Source organism: Lepidochelys kempii, chromosome 6 (genome assembly GCF_965140285.1).
Source record: "Lepidochelys kempii isolate rLepKem1 chromosome 6, rLepKem1.hap1, whole genome shotgun sequence".
NCBI lineage: Eukaryota > Metazoa > Chordata > Testudines > Cheloniidae > Lepidochelys > Lepidochelys kempii.
Window position 1 is genome coordinate 35,864,868 of NC_136385.1, and position 22,232 is coordinate 35,887,099.

Genomic DNA, 22,232 nt, shown 5'->3' on the forward strand with positions numbered 1-22,232 from the left:
GTCTTTTTAATCTCGCCTCATATGGAAGCTGTTCCATACCCCAGTCATTTTTGTTGTTCCTTTTCCAATTCTAATATGTCCTTTTTGAGATGGGGCAATCAGAGCTGCACACAGTATTCAAGGTTTGGGTGTCTCATGGATTTATATAGTAGCATTATGATATTTGCTGTCTTCTTAACTATTCCCTTCCTAATGGTTCCTAACAATCTGTTTGCTTTTTTGACTGCCACTGCATGTTGAACAAATGTATTCTGAGAACTAACCATAGTGACCCCAAGATCTCTTTCTTGCATGGTAACAGTTAATTTAGAACCCATCATTTTGTATGTATAGTTGGGATTACGTTTTCTAGTGTGCAATTACTTTGCATTTACCAATATTTTATTTCATCTGCCATTTTGTTGCCCAGTCACCCTATTTAGTGAGATCCCTTTGCAACTCTTCTCAGTCAGCTTTGGACTTAACTACCTTGAGTAACTTTGTATCATCTGGAAGTTTTTCCATCTCACTGTTCATCCCTTTTTCCAGTTCATCCCTTTTTCCAGAATCTGTTGAACAGCACAGGTCCCAGTACAGATCTTTGGGAATCCCACTATTTACCTCTCTCTCTCCACTGTGAAAACTGACCCTTTATTCCTACCCTTTGTTTCCTGACTTTTAAGCAAGTATCGGGGATAGTCGTGTTAGTCCATATCCCTTTGTCTTTTAACCAGTTACTGGGGATCTTCCCTCTTATACCATGACTGCTTACTTTGTTTAAGAGCCTTTGGGGAGAGACCTTATCAAAGGCTTTCTGAAAGTCCAAGTATACTATATTGACTAGATCACTCTTATCCACATTCTTGTTGACTCCCTCAAACAATTCTAATATACTTGTGAGGCACATTTTCCCTTTACAAAAACCATATTGACTCTTCCCCAGGATATTGTGTTTATCTATATATCTGATAATTCTGTTCTTTACTATAGTTTCAACCAATTTGCCTTGTACTGAAGTTAGGCTCACTGCCCTATAATTGCCAGGATCGCATCTGGAGCCTTCTAAAAAAAATAAATGTTACGTTAACTACTCTGCAGTCATCTGATACAGAGGCTGATTTAAGAGAGAGGTTACATACCACGGTTAGTAGTTCTGCAATTTCATATCTGAGTTCTTTCAGAACTCTTAAGTTAATGCCATCTGGTCCTGGTGACTTATTACTGTTTAATTGATCAGTTCCCTCTCTCAGGGTTGGAAGGCCTTAGAAGCTTTGCAGGCTCATTTTGCTCACCCCCACTGCCACAGACACACCCCATAATAAGAACTTCTTTGCATAGAGCCTGATTTCTGAGGCTTCCTGAAATTCCTTTATAAGCTGTTATGATCTCACAGGTCCAGGCTTTACTCACCTATATCTGTACAGACTCCCTGACCTTCTGAATCTTCCCTCTGAATGCAGGGGCTTGCCAGTTCTAGTGCTGCTGGCCAGTTCCCATCACTAGCCGTCTTCAGTCACTGCCAAGAGGGAACAAGAAGTGCACTGCCCTCAGCACAAAGATCTCTGCAGAAAGTTTGTTTTCATTTAAGTCATTTAAGTGGTAAATAAAGAACTTAGTTGAGAGAGGATCTTGCCATAAGAAGTTCATCTGTTTATTTCTTGTTTGGGGCCTGCACCACCACCAAGACATATCTGGGAAAATCCGTGCTTTTTATATTTCAGCAGGGCAAGGAGTTGATATATGTGTTTAGATCTGAAAAATACTCTTTGATTCAGATGGGGAGGTATGTCTACACTATGAAATTAGGTCAATATTATAGAAGTCCATTTTTAGAAATCGATTTTATACAGTCGATTGTATATATCCACACTAAGCGCATTAAGTCGGCGGAGTGCATCCTCACTACCGTCGTCAGCGACCACTTCTGCTGCAACTCTGCTCTCCTGCAGATGCCATGCCACAGCAAGCATGGAGCCCACTCAGATCACCGCGGCAGTTATGAGCATTGTAACACCTCGCGCATTATCCTGCAGTATGTGCAGAATCAGAACCTGCAAAAGCAGGCGAGGAGGTGACGGCAGCACAGTGACGAGAGTGATGAGGACATGGACACAGACTTCTCTCAAAGTACGGTCCCCAGCAATTTGGACATCCTGGTGGCAATGGGGCAGGCTCATGCCATGGAACGCCGATTCTGGGCCCAGGAAACAAGCACAGACTGGTGGGACCGCAGAGCGTTGCAGGTCTGGGATGATTCCTAGTGGCTGCAAAACTTTCGCATGCATAAGGGCACTTTCATGGAACTTTCTAACTTGCTTTCCCCTGCCCTGAAGCGCCAGAGTACCAAGATGAGAGCAGCCCTCACAGTTGACAAGCGAGTGGCAATAGCCCTGTGGAAGCTTGCAATGCCAGACAGCTACCGGTCAGTCGGGAATCAATTTGGAGTGGGCAAATCTACTGTGGGGGCTGCTGTGATCCAAGTAGCCAACACAATCACTGAGCTGCTGCTGTCAGGGGTAATGACTTTGGGAAATGTGCAGGTCATAGTGGATGGCTTTGCTGCAATGGGATTCCCTAACGCATATCCCTATCTTGGGACCAGACCACCTTGGCAGCCAGTACATAAACCGCAACGGGTACTTTTCAATGGTGCTGCAAGCACTGGTGGATCACAAGGGATTTTTCACCAACATCAACGTGGGATGGCCGGGAAACGTACATGATGCTCGCATCTTCAGGAACTCTGGTCTGTTTGAACAGCTGCAGGAAATAACTGCAGACCAGGCCAGAAAATAATTGTTGGGGATGTTGAAATGCCTATAGTTATCCTTGGGGACCCAGCCTACCCCTTAATTCCATGGCTCATGAAGCCATACACAGGCACCCTGGACAGTAGTCAGGAGCTGTTCGACTGTAGGCTGAGCAAGTGCAGAATGGTGGTAGAATGTGCATTTGGATGTTTAAAAGCACGCTGGTGCAGTTTACTGACTTGGTTAGACCTAAGCGAAACCAATATTCCCATTGTTATTGCTGCTTGCTGTGTGCTCCACAATATCTGTGAGAGTAAGGGGGAGACGTTTATGGTGGGGTGGGAAGTTGAGGCAAATCGCCTGGCCACTGATTACGCACAGCCAGACACCAGAGCGATTAGAAGAGCACAGCAGAACACACTGCGCATCAGAGAAGCTTTGAAAACCAGTTTCATGACTGGCCAGGCTACAGTGTGACAGTTCTGTTTGTTTCTCTTTGATGAAAACCCACCCCCTTGGTTCACTCTACTTCCCTGTAAGCCAACTGCCCTCCTCCCTTCGATCACCGCAGGCAGAGGCAATAAAGTCATTGTTGTTTCAAAATCATGCATTCTTTATTAATTCATCACACAAATAGGGGGATAACTGCCAAGGTAGCCCGGGAGGGGTGGGGAAGGAGGGAAGGACAAGGCCACACTGCACTTCAAAACTTATTGAATGCCAGCCTTCTGTTGCTTGGGCAGTCCTCTGGGGTGGAGTGGTTGGGTGCCCGGAGCTGCCACCCCATGTTCTTGGGCGTCTGGGTGAGGAGGATATGGAACTTGGGGAGGACGGCAGGCAGTTACACAGGGGCTGCAGTGGTGGTCTGTGCTCCTGCTGCCTTTCCTGCAGCTCCACCAGACACTGGAGCATATTAGTTTGATCCTCCAGTAGCCTTAGCATTGCATTCTGCCTCCTCTCATCATGTTGCCGCCACCTCTCATCTTGCTCGTCCCTCCTGTCCTCGCATTCATTTTCTGCTTTCCTGGGCTCTACCTTTGGTTGCCTCCACCCATTCTGCTGAGCTCTTTCAGTGCGGGAGGACTGCATGAGCTCAGGGAACATTTCATCGCAAGTGCAGTTTTTTTGCCTTCTTATCAGCGCTAGCCTCTGGGACGGAGATGATGGGGGAGTGTTGAAACATTTGCAGCTGCGGGAGGAAAAAAAGGGAGAGTAGTATTTAAAAAGACACATTTTTAGAGAACAATGGGTAGACTCTTTCACGGTGAACCAAGCTGTTAACATTACATAGCACATGTGATTTTGGTACAACATCGCATTTTGCCTCTTGTATTGAGGGTCTGCCAGTCTGGTGTGAGAGATCACACACACAGGGCCTCGCAACAGAATTCGGCTTGCAGGCAGCCATGGTAAGCCACAGTCTTTCGGCTTCTTCAACCTTCATAACATGTGGGAATGGTTTCAAACAGCAGTGTCCTCCTTTCCCATACCAAGCACCCGTTGGGTTGGCCATTTAAAAAGAGGGGCTGCGGTTTTCAGGTTAACGTGCAGCACAAACCCAACTAACCCCCCACACGCACCCAATTCTCTGGGATGATCACTTCATCCCTCCTCCCACCACGTGACTAGTATCAGGGAAGATCCCTGTCTCTTTGGTTTTTTGGTAGGCTTGCCAGAGCTCCTTAATTTTCACGCGGCACTGCTGCAGATCCCTGTTATAGCCTCTGTCCATCATGCCCTTGGAAATTTTTTTCAAATATTTTGGCATTTCATCTTTTGGAACAGAGTTCTGATAGCACAGATTTGTCTCCCCATGCAGCGATCAGATCCACTACCTCCTGTTTGGTCCATGCTGGCAGAGCCTCCCAGAGAGTGGGACAAGTAGGGCAATTTGCTCCGGGCCCCACAGGGGACCCCAGGAGAGTTTTTGGCAGCACTTCGGCAACAGGTCCTTCAGTGCCGCTGAACACACCCAGAGTGAAGCACCCGCTGCCGCTTCTTCCGCTCCGGGTCTTTGGCGGCAATTCGGCGGCGGGGGTCCTTCTGCTCCATGTCTTCAGCGAAGTGCCCCGAAGACCCAGAGCGGAAGGGCCCCCACCGCCGAAGACCCCAGACCCCCTGAATCCTCTGGGTGGCCCTGCATGCTGGAGCTCTTTTGCAGTTCTGGGACTGCATGGTCACCTGTGCTGATGAGCTCTGCCTGGTCACCTCTGCTGATGAGCTCGCCACACTGGCCAAACAGGAAATGAAATTCAGAAGTTCCTGGTGCTTTTCCTGTGTACCTGGCTACTGTATCTGAGTTGAAAGTGCTATCCAGAGTGGTGCAATGGAGCACTCTGGAATAGCTCCCGGAGGCCAATACCGTCGAATTGCGTCCACACTACCCCGGTGATGTCAATTTCATCGCTAATCCCCTCATTGGGGAGGAGTACAGAAATCGATTTTAAGAGCCCTTTAAGTCGACAAAAATGGCTTCGTCGTGTGGATGAGTGCAGGGTTAAATCAATCTAATGCTGCTAAATTTGACCTAAACTCATAGTGTAGACCAGTGCAAAGATCAGTAGTGTTTGAGTGTTGTAGTGTTTGAGACCATTACTGTAGTGTATTTTTTTTTTTATGACCAAAGGCTTTTGAGTGTGGCAGCCCTAACCCAGAAATTCTTTGCACTTGTTCTTACACCCCAACTTGATTTTCATTTTTGGATTTCTTTTCTGTTTGGTAATGCATGTGAGACTGAAAACATAAAATAAATACTTACGTCTTTGAATTCTTAAGAAAAATTACAGTGATGTTTTACCAGCATTTTCTAAACCAAATGAAAATGCAGGCGTGTTTGATGCTTCTATTAAGACCAAACAAATGGTATTATGTTGAGTTCACATCTCCAACACTTCTAGTGAAACTTTTAGTTATACTGTTCCTTATGCAAGACACTTCCATGGACACTTTGTAATGTCTGAGGTTAATTTGGTCGTGATCTAATTAAAACAGAACTTCTAAGCAGTTCTCTGGCTGAAAGAGGATATATGCTGCTGCTACCTATCCATTGTAGTTTAGTTTTATTTCTGTAAACATGCATTATGAATTAGGAAACCTCTGAAAGATTGTGGGATAATGGATTCCAACCAGTAAAAGAGCTGGGATGGTGATACTTTGTTCAAGAAGGCTTGGGGAAGAAAAGCAGTTTGGAGGAAATGCAGGAATAACCACAGCAGGACAGTGGTGATGGCTTTTCGAGTCTATAGCCAGTTTAGCTTAAATGTGATGGCTGGATAAAGTAAATTCTTCAATGTTACTGAGAATTGGCTGCCTTCTTAAGGATAGTTCTGGCTTGTTGTTCGTTGACGAAGAAATTGTGCTACCAGATGGCAGAAGAGTATTTTATAAACACTGTTACATTTTAAGTTTGTGTTGTCTTTATTTAAACTCTTATTTGGAAACATTTACAAATCTTGGATTGTTGTCTGAAAACACATTGCCATATGACCCAAAGTTTAAAACTCATTTAAGACTCAATCAGCAATTAAAATAAATTTGTTTTAATTCAAAAATTACATTGTTTTAGGTCAACATATCTCAGGCTGACATGCAGGCCATTGGAAATACTATCACTATGGTAACACAAGATGGCACCACCATCACAGTCCCAGCCCATGATGCAGTCATTTCTTCTGCAGGAACGCATTCTGTTGCAATGGTAACTGCGGAGGGCACTGAAGGACAGCAGGTAAAATGTTTTTCTGCATACCTGTCTTTTTTTTCTGAGATATTTTTAAATATATACACAAAGACACTTGAACTATTATCTGCTTCACACAAACATATCTGATTAGAGCAAAGATTTCCATACATGACTATATCATTCCTTTCATAATAACATGGTAATGCGTTGTTCTGTACTGCCTTACATGAAAGGCTCTGAGTTTTATATACATTAATTAGTTGAACCTCAAAACAGCCTGTGACCTAGTGATGAGAGAACCAATTTACAGATGCGTAAAATAAAGCACAGAAAGGTTGTGACATGCCCAAATCATACTTCAAACCTGTGACAAAGCTGGGAATAAAATCCAGAACTAGTCCTGGCTCTTTATCTCCTGCAAATCCCATTAAGGGACAACATTTCCTTAAGCAGAATAAAAAATACTTTTTTTTTTTTTTTGGCAAATTTTACTGCACTTTTTTGCCTTTAATCTGCAAAACATTAGATTTTTTTTTCAGAAAGATATATAGAAATTTAGTTATGAAATTCCCTAATCCCTGTTTTTCAGAATGTATTCAAATGTTGTAAAATGATCCCCTATTATATCTGTTTTAAAGGTGTGCTTGCAAATGAGAATATTTATTAATTATTATAGAACTATGGATCTATAAATCACAAATTAAGCAAACATTCTAAGCCCATGTGCAAATAATGCAATCTTCTCTATTTAAATTTTGAAAATATAAAAGAATTTGAGCTTTTCTGGGGTACCTTATTAGGCTGCCAAAGGAGAGAGTTAAATTTAAATGTGAATTCAGTCTTCTATTTCTCAGAACTGAAAGAGGTAACATCTGATGACTAGCTCATAGTATCTCCCTTAATTCTAAGCTCTGATCCTTGAGGATATCCATCTTTTGAGAATCGGGGTAGCCATGTTAGTCTGTATCCACAAAAACAACAAGGAGTCCGGTTGCACCTTAAAGACTAACAGATTTATTTGAGCATAAGCTTTCATGGGTAAAAACCCCATTTCTTCAGATGCATCTTTTGAGAGGTCATGACAGATAAGATTGAAGAAGAGCATGAACATGATGATGGCGGTGTTGGTTTAAAAAAAGTTGATCATATTTGTCTGTCTCTTAGATTGCATTGTTGAATCAAGTTAGAATAGTAAATTGTCCTAGATAGGCCCTGAAGTTAACATTCAACTGAGATTATAGAAACAAATTTTAAATTTCAGATTTTTTTCTTTGCCTTAAAGGTTGCTATAGTGGCTCAAGACTTAGCATTCCATAGTGCCTCATCAGAAATGGGACATCAGCAACATGGGCATCACTTAGTGACTACAGAAACCAGGCCTGTTACATTGTTGGCTACATCCAATGGAACGCAAATTGCAGTGCAGGTAAGATAATAATGCATTTTTATTTAGTGTGTGCCCTGTGTACAGTGGTCTCTGGGCACCTAATGAAATAACTAACAAACTTATCTCCACCCTCCCACCCCAAAATAAAGGGCAGTCTGGCCCAATACTTAAATAAATAAATAAAAAATACTAGCATGGATGCAGAAATAACAAACATCCTTATTTCCTTCTTTCAAACATAAAAATAGCACCTATCAAATTGTAAAATTAGTTAAAAATACTGAGGCATATTGAGCCATACTTGGAAAAGTACCATATTAATACATTTTCCTGTATATTGATGGAGAGAATATTCCAGAGGCACAGGCCTTCAGTGAGAAGGCCTGCTATCCATCCTTCAAGATTATATTTTGGGATGGTCAGAAATTCCAAACTCCCCAATTTACATTGCCAGGACTAGATAAAGGGATTGAAATGATTTCCTTGGCAGACTGATTCTGTGTTATTTATGGCTCAGAATACCAATACTGAAACCACCCATTGAAATCAGTATCTAGATTTGTGCAGGATTGACATCCCCAGAAATCGCATCTTCTGTTTTATCCACGTAACAAGTACGGTTTGGGTAAAAGCAGAGTCAGAAGAAAATAGGGGTATTTGTTATTTCAGTAATAGGTATCAAAAAGTAGATGAGGTAAAAGGAAGAGAAAGTACCTGAAAATCTCCAGATTAGGATAAATATCGGTAAAAAATATTTTAGTAATTAGTAATGAATGGAAAGGAAATACTGAATAAGTATGCACCAGTTTTATGTTGCTCGTGCAAAATATATTTTGTGATATTTACCTGAGTGTATCAGTGGGATGCTTTGGGGGATCACCCAGACCAGCAATGGGTTGTGTTACCGCCTGCCTTTAACACTGGGTGCTTCTGTACTGCTCAGCTTTGGCTCAGAGCCCTGACATCAGCAGCCTGCTCACAGCACAATGGGCTCACCCTGGCTTCCACCAGCCTGGTTACTCCAGCAGCTTTTCTAGTCCCGAGTCTCTCCAAAACCATCCCCCTTGTAGTGTCCAGAGCTTCACTGGTCCCTCACAGAAGTTATTATGGTCATTGCCTCCAAAGAGACAGAACACACACATCAGTCTGGTAGTTTGGCTGAGGATTTTACTCTTCAGTTTAATATACAGCACTGAGATGGTTTCATAATAAACAAGAACAAGTTTATTAACAAAAAACAGATATTTAAGTGATAATAAGTAAGAATAGAAGGCACAGAGATGGTTACAAGTAAAACGAAACAAAACACGCTTTGTAGTGACTAAAACTTTTAAAATCTCTATTTAAGCAGGTTCCTCATCTAGAGTCAGTTCCCAGACACTTTGTCCCCCTTGGTTGAAGGATCCAACTTTCTCAGATTACAAGAGCTCTGGCCCTTTGTCTCCGTCCTATGATGGATAACAAGATGGCTTTTTGTTTCTGCTTATATCTTCCCAAAGTTCATTGACCTTGTTTCAAGAGGCAGGAAGGCGTCTTGGTGGTGCAGCCACAATCCCCTGTCATGATTGTTAAGTGGTCATCTTCTGCCAATTGCTCACCTGATGACTTTGTTTACCTTACATGTAAATGCCTTTTTCATTGTCTTTGATCTCACCTTGGTTAATTTACATTGGAGACGTGGTCAAACTGGGCAAAACAACGTTCCTTTGTCTAAGATGGGCTGGGCTCAGGCACTACCTACGAAACACATTTTAGGAACAAATTTCCAGCCCACGTCTATAATTCTTTACACACTGCCAGTACGTACACAATAATATTAAGGACCAGCATGTGACTAATTTGCATATGACATCATCTTACATGGTAAAGATACAGGTTATGACAACAGTGAGTTGGGGCAATGAGTGTGTCAGGCCTGATAAGAGCTATGGTATGGTGTGTCCTCTGCCAATTGGTATTTGAGAGGCTCCCTGGGTCACAATCGGTAACTCTTCAGAAGTGTTTTGACCACTCAAAACTATATATATTTGATAAAGCTAACAGAGAGATTAAAAGCTTCCAAACTTATGATTACTCAGAAGGTGACACTCCCATGAGAACTATATTTTGTGTCCTCAGATGCATACAGCTTTCAAAGAGCTCTTATTACAGGTTATTTCCTTTTATTTCCGTTGGAGGTCTGAGTATGAGAGGATGTCATTGTCACTTTGGTTCATGAGGAAAGGAATATAATTTGAATGGTAATGAATTACAGAACCTTCAGTTCTAGGACATTGGTTCTAATTTTGCCTAAACTGGTATTGATTAAAATTGGGTACTATGTGAGGGCATTTTAATGGTCCCTCTGAAATTAGTTATACAAATAACAAAAAGCAATAGTGTAATTAGCTCATCTTGGCACCCTCAGCAGAGTGTCCAGTGATTGAATGGGCAAGGAAAACAAATGGCCCTTTCACTCACAGAAGTTATCACTCTGGGTCAGAATTGAAATACACTGGCAAATCAGTCTAGGAAAGCCTGTTTAATGAATACTAGACTTACATTTCCAGTAATACTAGTTAGATGGAACTAGTTTAAATTTAAGGTATAACAACCCCCCCAAAAAGGAATATAATATAGGATTCACATGTCTAAATTCCCACATACCGGGCTGAAAATGTACCCCATAAAATGTGTCTCATATGCTGTAAATTAGTTTTGAAAAATTACTCTTAAATACTTACTGGAGAATAATAATACTATGATCTCCTAAATTTTATTAGTTTTCCTATTTCTAGAACTGGCAGGGCATATGGAAAGCAGGATTAACTGAACACTTTCATACCTGAAAACGTATTATTTCTTTCCACACAGAAACTTGAAACAATGCCCAGGCTTACTGATTTCCTTAACTGCTTATCAAGAACATTAAAGTGCATAAGTAGCCTGCCAGTGTCTCTTTGGAATATCTGATAGACTATGTTCCTAACTGCCAGTATTTGGGATACAGTGAAAATCACTCTCAGTGCCATGTTTACTGGATGGAATAAATATTCTGAATCTGCAATATTCAAAAGTTAATTAGGATTCAGGAGTGTGTACATTTTTCAGCTCCCGCCAGGTAACAAACTGACCATGTGCTGCCAGAGAAAAAGAAAATTTATCACATTGTGAGGCAAAAGTGTCAGGTTTGCAGACTTCTGGTAGTATTTATATACTGGCCTTTTTATAGGCAAATCCATTTATTTCCTCTGTTGTATCATGTTCTTTCTGAACATCTTACTTTCACTAATTTCATAGCCTTTATCAAAGTAATACATAATTTCTGATAGTCTTTAGATGCAGAGGAAAATCTATATTAATAAAAGTTTCGAATATATAGCAAAGGTAGAAAATTCCATAGTTACCACTTTAGAACAATTCCTCCACCATCCCTCTATACCGGGGCGGGCAAACTTTTTGGCCCGAGGGCCACATCAGGATTGCGAAATTGTATGGAGGGCTGGGTACGGAAGGCTGTGCCTCCCCAAACAGCCTTGCCCCTGCCCCCTATCCACCCCCTCCCACTTCCTGCCCCCTGACTGCCCCCCTCAGAACCACCGACCCATCCAACTCCCCTCTGCTCCTTGTTCCCTGACCGCCCCCTCCCAGGACCCCCCCCACCCGCTCCCTGTCCCCTGACTGCCCTGACCCCTGACAGGCCCCCTGGGAGTCCCATGCCTATCCAAACCCCCCGTTTCCCGTCCCCGACCATCCTCCCAGAACCTCCGCCCCATCCAACCACCCCCTGCCCCTTATCCAACCCCCCACTCCCTGTCCCCTTATCATGCTGCTCAGAGCAGGAGGAGCTCACAGCCACGCGCTGCGCTGCCTGGCAGGAGCAGCGAGCCAGTGTGCGGGTGCTAGCCTCTGTGGCCGGGAGCTCAGGGGCCGGGCAGGATGGTCCCGCAGGTCGGATGTGGCCCGCAGGCCGTAGTTTGCTCTATACTAATAAATGTGTTCCATTGATATCTAAATATTGTTGAGGCCAGTAGAATGATACATGTCGAGGGTGAAATCCTGGTCCTGTTGGAGTCAAATGAGACTGTCATTGCTCTCATTGACTGCAGTATGGCCAGAATTTCTCATCTGGTGACTATAAAAAACACACTTACTTGGACTAGGGAACTATCCTCCCAGATCTAGTCGTCTGTCTTTGTCTTCACCCTCTGTGCAACTTGGTAATGGCTAATGGGCAGGTTAGTACAATTTAAAGATTACTTTTTCAGCCGTGAGTTCACTGATATAGAATACTTTGAGAACCATTTCCAACAACAAAAAATCGGAGTTTGATGGAATGGCTTCTAACAATGATACAGTTATACTGAAGGTCCTGTAGCTGCTGCCACAAGAGTCTTCTTTTTTTAAACTGTTGCTGTGTTGAGCACTGTCATCACTATTTTCCAACTTTTTGATTGCATCAACTTGAATTTTGCCACTTGTATTAAAAAAAATATATATGCCATTCTTCCCAAAGTCTTGTTTATATGCTGAAAAGTGGTATCATACATTTTGGCTTGTGAGTATTAATAGGTCATTATTTAGCACCTGCCTGGCTTGCTGAAAACCTTATCTTAGCAGTTTCTTTTAATATCTGCCAAGTTGAAAGATTATCTCTAATGCATGTGGTGAAATTTTGTTTGCAGTGCACCAAGACTCTGAAGGCCATTCAGCAAACTGAGCTTAATTCCTCGGGTGTATTTTCATTTTGATAACTGATTAGATAACTGCTTGTACATATTATTCAGAAAAATGTGACCATACTGGCTATCAGAATTACTGCAGAAAGGAGGATTGACTGGTGTAGTTTTTGCTTTTCCCCCTTTCTCTCATAAGAAAACAGTGATCTATCTCATGCAACGTTTTTGATCAATTTATGTTTTTCACATACCATTGTTTCAGCTTGGAGAGCAGCAGTCTTTGGAAGAAGCCATCAGAATAGCCTCCAGAATACAACAGGGTGAAACACCAGGGATTGATGATTAACTTCTAACACTGCTACAAGAACAATAGAGCAAATGATATTTTATTTTCAATCAACAAAGGTCCATGCCAGCTGCAATCCATAAAAACTTTGATGTTTTCCTGCTCATTTATACTCTGTACACATTTTATGCAAGAGTGAAGAATGTTTTAAAACATGCATAACTTTTGTGTACATGACCCGTGGAATAGACCAGCACCATCTTCTCAACCCATTATATATCCAGGAATATGAAATTAGGATTACATAGTAAATTTCCTCATTATCCTTTCATCAGATTTCAACCAGTCTACAAAAAGCAAACGCTGATGTAGAAGTATTGGAATGAATTTTTAATATAATGTGCAAAATAATGAAGGCATTATTGAAGATTTCAAATGTTTAAAACATTATACCAAAATCATTTCAGGAACCCTTACAGGTAATAAAGAAAGTAAAGCATTTTTAATTGTCTCCCATAAATAGAAGAATCTTGGAGTTGAGCCTACTGTAAATCTTTGCATATTGATTTGCATTTCATACAGATGTGAAGATTCTCCATATTTAGATTCCCTGTCCAGCTCATTCATTGTAAATACAGACTGTTAATGCTGGAAGTGCTAATTATATTATCTTAAAAATGGATTATGTACAAAAGAGAAACTTTGGTTGTTCAATATTAAAGGAAGTAAATCTAATTTTTCTGTTTGTTTACATATTTTACTTAATCTTAAAATGTTATCTTCAAATCATGATGCAATAAAGGATAACAAGTTTATATTATCTAGATAGGATGATACTGTGGTGTGAAGTACTGTTTTACTTTTTAATGAGACTGAAGTGCAAATTATTTATTTACTGCTTTGTATAAATCGTTCCAAAGTGAGTTTATCATGAATTTTATTCTGTGGTATACTAATTTTGACCAGCAGCTACCATAGTGTATTAAACATTTAGTATACATTTTTAATTTAAAAAAATTCTGAGACACTACAAGAGTGATTATGATGGCAGGTTAGCTAACACATTCTACCAAAAATGTAAACTCTGACCATAATAAAACATTTTTTAATTTAAAAATGTTTGTTATAATATAGAGACAAGCATTTACAGTCTGATTGTTCAAAGGTGCTGAGCACCTGCAGCTCCTCTTGATTTACGTGGGATTTATGGATGCTCAGAACTTCAGAAAATCAGGCTAGAAGTCACTAGAAATAGATTTAATTCCTGGTATTGTAAGTACACCACTATTCATCATACATCATTCTGTAAAGAGGATTCATTGTAGTTGCATCTGGAAAGAGATAGTAAAAGGAAGCTTTAAACTTTTTATATACCAAAAAGTGCCTTTAATTTAGTCTGGTTAGTAGACATGCTAAAAAAGAACCTTTGTTTTAAGATAAGAATTTATGCTTGTTTTAGATGAATATTCTCTTCAAAGAGCTGGTCATATGAGGTTCTAAGTGCCCTCAACTCTCATCTCACAGAAGGCAGTCAGCACTTGCAGGATAAAGCTGTAAAGGAATAGTCAGTCTCTAGTAAGTATTGTGACAAAAAAGTTACATAAAAATCTTGTGCCTCATTATTCACTCTGGCATTTGACCTCAAAGAACCCAGGTGCAAATTGTCAAATCAGTGATTAATTAATGTAGTTCTGGGTTACTGATTCTAAACTGGTTGTATCTTTTCAGGTTGCTCATACATATGACCAAAACCACTTGTAATGAACAAGTATTGTAATATGGAGTAGGGTTGGGAATACAAGAATATTCTCATTGATCTAGCATATCCTTGAGATTAGGGCAATATTCTCAAAAGTGCCTATTGACTTTTAATGGGATTTAGGCATTGATCACTAAATCACTGAGCTGCTTTTGAAAATTTTATCCCCACTCTTCCCTCAGTATGCTGTGTAACTCGTATTATCACACAGAAGTAAATATTATCTGGCATGGAGGGATAAACTGCCTGCCAGCTAGGCTAGTTTGTCACAAGCATTTAAAAATTGTCCCTTTATACATAAATTAAAGATACGGCATTTGGCATAAACTCCCAGAGATTTTTTTGTTGTTGTTTTGGTTTTTAATCTTCATTGTTAACATCTTTTTGAAGAAGGAAGAGGACTATGACAGGAATAGCTTCAGCTCTATTTTCTGTACATTATCTACAACCCAAATTTGATTACTGCTTTCCTATTTCTACTATTCAGTCTGTTGCACGGCCTATTAATCTATCACTATTCAGAAAGCTGTTTAAAGTATTATCCTTTAAGAAATCTCTTATACGTCATAGGAAGTATCTTCGTAGCTTTTATGAAACTTGAAAGTTCTTAGGTGTGCTTTAGTATTGTTTGTTACCAGTTATTAAAAAAAAAATCATAGTTCAGTGTACAGAATAAACTGGAGATGGAAAGAGGTAGGCTGCCTATACAAGTTAGAGAGGGAAGGAGAAATGGTGTTTACATACATTTTACTTATGGGGCCTGCATGGGAATCAAGTGTGCATGTGTAATGGGATGATATTCAGTTCATGGTGAAGGGATGAATGTTCTTTTAATCTCTGCTTTTACTCTAAGAGCCAGAAGAATGTTTTTGGTGAACTGTCTTTACTAGTTTCAGAGGAACAGCCGTGTTAGTCTGTATTCGCAAAAAGAAAAGGAGTACTTGTGGCACCTTAGAGACTAACCAATTTATTTGAGCATGAGCTTTCGTGAGCTACAGCTCACTTCATCAGATGTTTACCGTGGAAACTGCAGCAGACTTTATATACACACAGAAATCATGAAACAATACCTCCTCCCACCCCACTGTCCTGCTGGTAATAGCTTATCTAAAGTGATCAACAGGTGGGCCATTTCCAGCACAAATCCAGGTTTTCTCACCCTCCACCCCCCCACACAAATTCACTCTCCTGCTGGTGCTAGCCCATCCAAAGTGACAACTCTTTACATAATCAAGTCGGGCTATTTCCTGCATAGATCAAGGTTTTCTCACATCCCCCCCCACCCCCATACACACACAAACTCACTCTCCTGCTGGTAATAGCTCATCTAAACTGACCATTCTCCAGGTTTAAATCCAAGTTAAACCAGAACATCTGGGGGGGGGGGGGAGGAAAAAACAAGAGGAAACAGGCTACCTTGCATAATGACTTAGCCACTCCCAGTCTCTATTTAAGCCTAAATTAATAGTATCCAATTTGCAAATGAATTCCAATTCAGCAGTTTCTCGCTGGAGTCTGGATTTGAAGTTTTTTTGTTTTAAGATAGCGACCTTCATGTCTGTGATTGCGTGACCAGAGAGATTGAAGTGTTCTCCGACTGGTTTATGAATGTTATAATTCTTGACATCTGATTTGTGTCCATTTATTCTTTTACGTAGAGACTGTCCAGTTTGACCAATGTACATGGCAGAGGGGCATTGCTGGCACATGATGGCATAGATCACATTGGTGGATGTGCAGGTGAACGAGCCTCTGATAGAGGCTGATAGAGGCTCGTTCACCTGCACATCCACCAATGTGATCTATGCCATCATGTGCCAGCAATGCCCCTCTGCCATGTACATTGGTCAAACTGGACAGTCTCTACGTAAAAGAATAAATGGACACAAATCAGATGTCAAGAATTATAACATTCATAAACCAGTCGGAGAACACTTCAATCTCTCTGGTCACGCAATCACAGACATGAAGGTCGCTATCTTAAAACAAAAAAACTTCAAATCCAGACTCCAGCGAGAAACTGCTGAATTGGAATTCATTTGCAAATTGGATACTATTAATTTAGGCTTAAATAGAGACTGGGAGTGGCTAAGTCATTATGCAAGGTAGCCTGTTTCCTCTTGTTTTTTCCTCCCCCCCCCCCCCCAGATGTTCTGGTTTAACTTGGATTTAAACCTGGAGAATGGTCAGTTTAGATGAGCTATTACCAGCAGGAGAGTGAGTTTGTGTGTGTATGGGGGTGGGGGGGATGTGAGAAAACCTTGATCTATGCAGGAAATAGCCCGACTTGATTATGTAAAGAGTTGTCACTTTGGATGGGCTAGCACCAGCAGGAGAGTGAATTTGTGTGGGGGGGTGGAGGGTGAGAAAACCTGGATTTGTGCTGGAAATGGCCCACCTGTTGATCACTTTAGATAAGCTATTACCAGCAGGACAGTGGGGTGGGAGGAGGTATTGTTTCATGATTTCTGTGTGTATATAAAGTCTGCTGCAGTTTCCACGGTAAACATCTGATGAAGTGAGCTGTAGCTCACGAAAGCTCATGCTCAAATAAATTGGTTAGTCTCTAAGGTGCCACAAGTACTCCTTTTCTTTTTGTCTTTACTAGGAGAAGATATCAGATGATGTTGGAATTGGAAGATTCTTTGGTATGGGGCAGATCAGATACAGAATTAGGTTGCTAGAGGGAGGGATTGGCAAGAGGAAATTGGCAAGCAGTGAGAAGGAATAGGGCATGTGGGAATGAGGGAATCAGGTGGGAGGTAGGAGTGGCATTTTAAAATTGGGCAGTTAGGAGTAGGAATATCTTGCCCTGTCCCTTATACCATATTCCCTTTCCTTGGAGGTCCCTTCCTCCTCATAGTGAAGTGAACTCTTTAATACAAGCCGAGGACAGGGAGGCAGTTTATGAATGGCTCCCCCACAAGCAAAATAACTTACTGTACAATTCACTCCCCAACAATCACCCTCATTATCCAAGTATTCCCTACACATTATTTCCTCTCACTTTCAGATTTGAATCCCCACCCCACACAATCAGTTCTGCCCCTAGAATACCAACTCTTGCCCTAAAAATATATCCTCTTCCCTGTTCTTCAAAATCAATCAATTTCCCCACCTCCCAACACACAATCACATTTTCTCCTCTAAGGTCCCAAGATCCTTTTCATCACCATGGGCTAAGCTGCTCTTCACAGCAGCCTAGCGTCTCTCTCCCTTAAGAGTCCTGCTTCCCCCAGATGGGGATGGTGGCTACTGTTGGTGCTCCAGCCCGGCTGGCCCAATGGGGCTGGCACTGTACACATAACAAAGAGTGTCCCTGTCTTGAGGAGGGAACTCAGAAGCATACATGTATAGGCTGGGTCTGGGCTACCTTCTTTTTGCTCTTATGAGGCCAAACTTCAGGCCTGGTTACACTCTTGTAAAAGGAGCAATAGTCCCTTCTTGCTGCATAGTTACTCTTGGCACCATTGATGCTAGAGCTATTCAGGCACAGTGTGAAGGGGCAGAGGCAGGGGGAAGAGCTGTTCGGGCATTTGGGAACTGAGCAACCCTATGTGGCTCCTGGATTCTCTGAATCCCACTGGGGCCACAGTGGCTGCTGCAGCCCTCAGTTGTTTCTCTTGTAGGGGTGTGGGGAAAGAAAGGGCTGGGAATATAGTGCATATATTACAAAAGGTTAAAACGGAAATGGTTCACCCTGGAAAGTAGTTCTCCCCATGCCTCACCCCCCAACTGCATTGGAGGGAGCGTTTCTTTAGCTTAGTGGCCCTTTGTTATTTACTGGCTGGCACTCTGATTTGGAGACCTGTAAGGGATGTGAAACACCCTTTAAAGTTCTTCGGAGGCTGCTTGCTGCATTCTTCAACATGGAAGAATCCGTATCTTCTCCTTTGAGTGCTTGTCCACAGGCGCATTCCACTAATGGTGCCCATGTGCCAGAGACAGATGTCTTTTGGCCAGTGAGTGTTGAGGCACTGAGCATGCTCAGTGCTTCCCCAACCACATCCTCAAGGACACAGGTGGGTTGGATTGCTATGTAGCCTCCGGTAAGGAAAGAGTTAGATTCTTTCTTCAGCATCTGGCATCTTCAACAGCCATGGAGCTCACTCATGCTGGCCCTGAGATTTGGCCTGTGGGTTACATAGTCTATCATAGCTCAGCCACATAGTACTAGCTGTGATGCAGGAGAGTTCTCTGATATAATTGTACTCTAGTTCTACCATTAGACATTGCTCCAAATGGGTGACAGGACTGAAATCTGATGAGGTTCAATAAGGATAAGTGCAGGGTCCTGCACTTAGGACGGAAGAACCCAATGCACAGCTACAGACTAGGGACCGAATGGCTAGGCAGCAGTTCTGCGGAAAAGGACCTAGGGGTGACAGTGGACGAGAAGCTGGATATTAGTCAGCAGTGTGCCCTTGTTGCCAAGAAGGCCAATGGCATTTTGGGATGTATAAGTAGGGGCATAGCGAGCAGATCGAGGGACATGATCGTTCCCCTCTATTCGACATTGGTGAGGCCTCATCTGGAGTACTGTGTCCAGTTTTGGGCCCCACACTTCAAGAAGGATGTGGATAAATTGGAGAGAGTCCAGCGAAGGGCAACAAAAATGATTAGGGGACTGGAACACATGAGTTATGAGGAGAGGCTGAGGGAGCTGGGATTGTTTAGCCTGCAGAAGAGAAGAATGAGGGGGGATTTGATAGCTGCTTTCAACTACCTGAAAGGGGGTTCCAAAGAGGATGGCTCTAGACTGTTCTCAATGGTAGCAGATGACAGAACGAGGAGTAATGGTCTCAAGTTGCAGTGGGGAAGGTTTAGATTGGATATTAGGAAAAACTTTTTCACTAAGAGGGTGGTGAAACACTGGAATGCGTTACCTAGGGAGGTGGTAGAATCTCCTTCCTTAGAGGTTTTTAAGGTCAGGCTTGACAAAGCCCTGGCTGGGATGATTTAACTCTGAATTGGTCCTGCTTTGAGCAGGGGGTTGGACTAGATGACCTTCTGGGGTCCCTTCCAACCCTGATATTCTATGATTCTATGATTCTATGAAATACTTTGTAAAACCCTACAGCTGTTTTAAAAAAAATGCAACTCTGAAATATTTTATTGGTAGTTGCGGGAGAGGAGACTTGTTATTTGCCTGGTTAGGGAAGGGGAATAGTTACCAGACAGAAGGTGAGTGGTGGATTGTACCTGATTCAGATACTACTTTGCAATTGTTAGCATTTAAAAAATGTACTCAGTTTGACCCTTCACTGTCTTGGAAAAATGTATAAAATAAGTGTATAAACTAAATGCAGTTAGATAATTATTTGCATTGGGTTTGCAAATGCGTAAAACCTGAGGTCCAAGTTAGCACAAATAATAATGGGGTACAAAACATTGACAAATTTTACATTTCCTGCAGTTCCACATAATGTTTAAAGATGGTAGTAAATGTAACGATAGTCAATAGGTAATAAACCCCTGCTATGTGATAAGGATATAATCGTTTTGTAACTCTGTCCCATGGCATATATCAGGAGCCAGAAAATAAAGAGCAGTCTCTTACCAGAACTCTGATGTGTCACACCTTTATTACAGTAAATTATACTGCACTTAAGCAATACAAACAACCATTTCCTCCTGTCGCGTCTTGATTTAAGAATTTATATTAGGTTTTCCCCCCAGTTGTGACATTGCTCCTTGTTCTTGGTTCTTCCAGCAAAGTTCACTTTTTCAAAGGGAAGGGAGCATCTGACATTAATGCAATTAGACCTTAAAAATGATAACTGCCTGACACTTAAACCTTCAGGGGTATGATATAAGACTTCTTCAACCGAAAGGTACATTCAGAGGATACTTTTATTAACCCAATAAAGGTACAAGGATATATCAGAAATATACATTTCCATAAGCATTTGGTCCTAAATTCTCTCTGTATGTTCTTTTCTAATTAAAGTGTGACTCTCTTAAATCCCATTTCAGGTTCTGAAGTGAAAAGAGAGTTTTGTGTATTGATTTGCTTCTGTTCTGTTGAGATTATTTAAATATTTTTCTCAAAGGAATGATAAAATATTTACAGCTCCACTGGAACAATTGAATGCTTTTTACCCAGAGGAAAGGAGTCTTTTTCATCTCTGTCAGAGCCATGAGGATTTCACTATTTCCTTCCTTTAAATTCCTCACTGACCTTCTGGCTGAGAAGGAATGATTGAGATTTAAGAATCCATCAAACTTCTCTTATTGGCTACCTAATGTTATTGGTCTGTCTAGGTAATTTTATGGCCCTCACATCACCAGAGTATTTCAGGCCTTGTCTTCACTGAAAATTTTCTGCGCAGTAAAGTAGCTTCCTGCATTGTAACTTCCGAGGTGTACACACTGCCAAGCCACTTAGTGCGCAGAAACTGCACAGTTGCAGTGCTGTAAAAATAAACTGTCCTGACGAGAGACGTACAGCTTTCTGCACTGGGGGTACAGTGCCATGGTGCCAGTGTAGACACCCTGGTTGATTACAGCACTGCAGTTGGCCTCCGGGAGGTGTCCTACAATGCCTGTTCTCGCCTCTCTGGTCATTGGTTTGAACTGTACTGCCCTACCCTCAGGTGACCAACCATCATTCCCACCCCATACATTCCTTTGGAACTTTGAAAGTCCCCTTCCTGTTTGCTCAGTGATGCATGCAGTGGCCTCAGCGCATCTTTCCCGGTGGCCATGCCTGCTCTACACACCAGGCGATCCCCTGCTTGGAGCAATGCTGAGCTGCTGGACCTCATCGGCATTTGGGGAGAGGAGGCTGTCCAGTCCCAGCTGCGCTCCAGCCGTAGGAATTATGATACCTATGGACAGATTTCATGATGCATGACAGAAAGGGCCATGACCGACCAGGACACACTGCAGTGCAGGGTCAAAGTGAAGGAGCTGCAGAACACCTACCACGAAGCGCGGGAGACAAACCACTGCTTCAGTGCTGCACCCACGAGCTGCCTGTTCTACAAAGGGCTGGACGCAATACTCTGTGGCGACCCCACCTCCACTGCAAAGGCCACCATGGATATTTTGGTGGCTCACGTGCCAGTCGAAAGTGGACCGAGCCAGGAGGAGGAAATCTTGGACGAGGATGTGCTGGGGGAGGGGGATCCAGAGGCAGAGGACGACTCAGAGGTCAGAGATGCATTCAGCCAACAGCTCTTCTCTACCCCAGAGGAGACTAGCCACTCACAGCTGTCGGATCTTGGTGAAGCGCAAACTGGAGAGGAGGCCCCTGGTATGTGGAATTGATTTTGGAAATTGCTGAAGCAAGTTGTTGGGGGAGTAGGGTTGCAGAAAGCAGACTTGTGTCTGTATGATGCGTGTACCACTACATCCCTAGTTTGAGCGGTGGAACAGGGTGTAGATTGACTTCCTCACTTCACAGGAATCTGCCTCAGAGATCTCCAGGAAACTCTCATGGAGATGCTGGGCAATCTGCTGACGCAGGTTCTTTGGTAGAGCTGCTTTGTTTCTTGCCCCATTAAGGGTAACTTTCCCACGCCACTGTGCCATCACTGGGGAGGCAGAGGGACCATTGCTGCACACAAGTGAACCGCATAAGGGCCAGGGCGGAAGCCGCAGTCTTGGAGAAGACCCTCTCTTGATTCCCTGCTCACCCTCAGCAGCAGATATCTTCCATATAAACACAGCCTGTGGAAAATGTGGGGACAGGAATGATTATAAGGCCCCTCCGCCCCCACAGTGCTG

At 42.3% G+C, this 22,232-nt stretch overlaps 1 protein-coding gene across 5 annotated transcripts in view; it reads left to right on the forward strand.

Annotated features, from left to right (window-relative positions):
* The window catches only part of ZNF143 (zinc finger protein 143), a 71,162-nt gene extending 57,497 nt beyond the window's left edge, over positions 1–13,665 (forward strand). For all 5 annotated transcript variants that reach the window (XM_073347546.2, XM_073347543.2, XM_073347542.2 and 2 more), the window contains 3 exons: positions 6,295–6,456; positions 7,694–7,837; positions 12,719–13,665. In XM_073347546.2, coding sequence (XP_073203647.1) covers positions 6,295–6,456; positions 7,694–7,837; positions 12,719–12,802 — 390 coding nt within the window. In that variant the 3' untranslated portion in view covers positions 12,803–13,665. The remainder of the gene's footprint in view (positions 1–6,294; positions 6,457–7,693; positions 7,838–12,718) is intronic.
* The last annotated feature ends 8,567 nt before the right edge of the window (positions 13,666–22,232 follow it).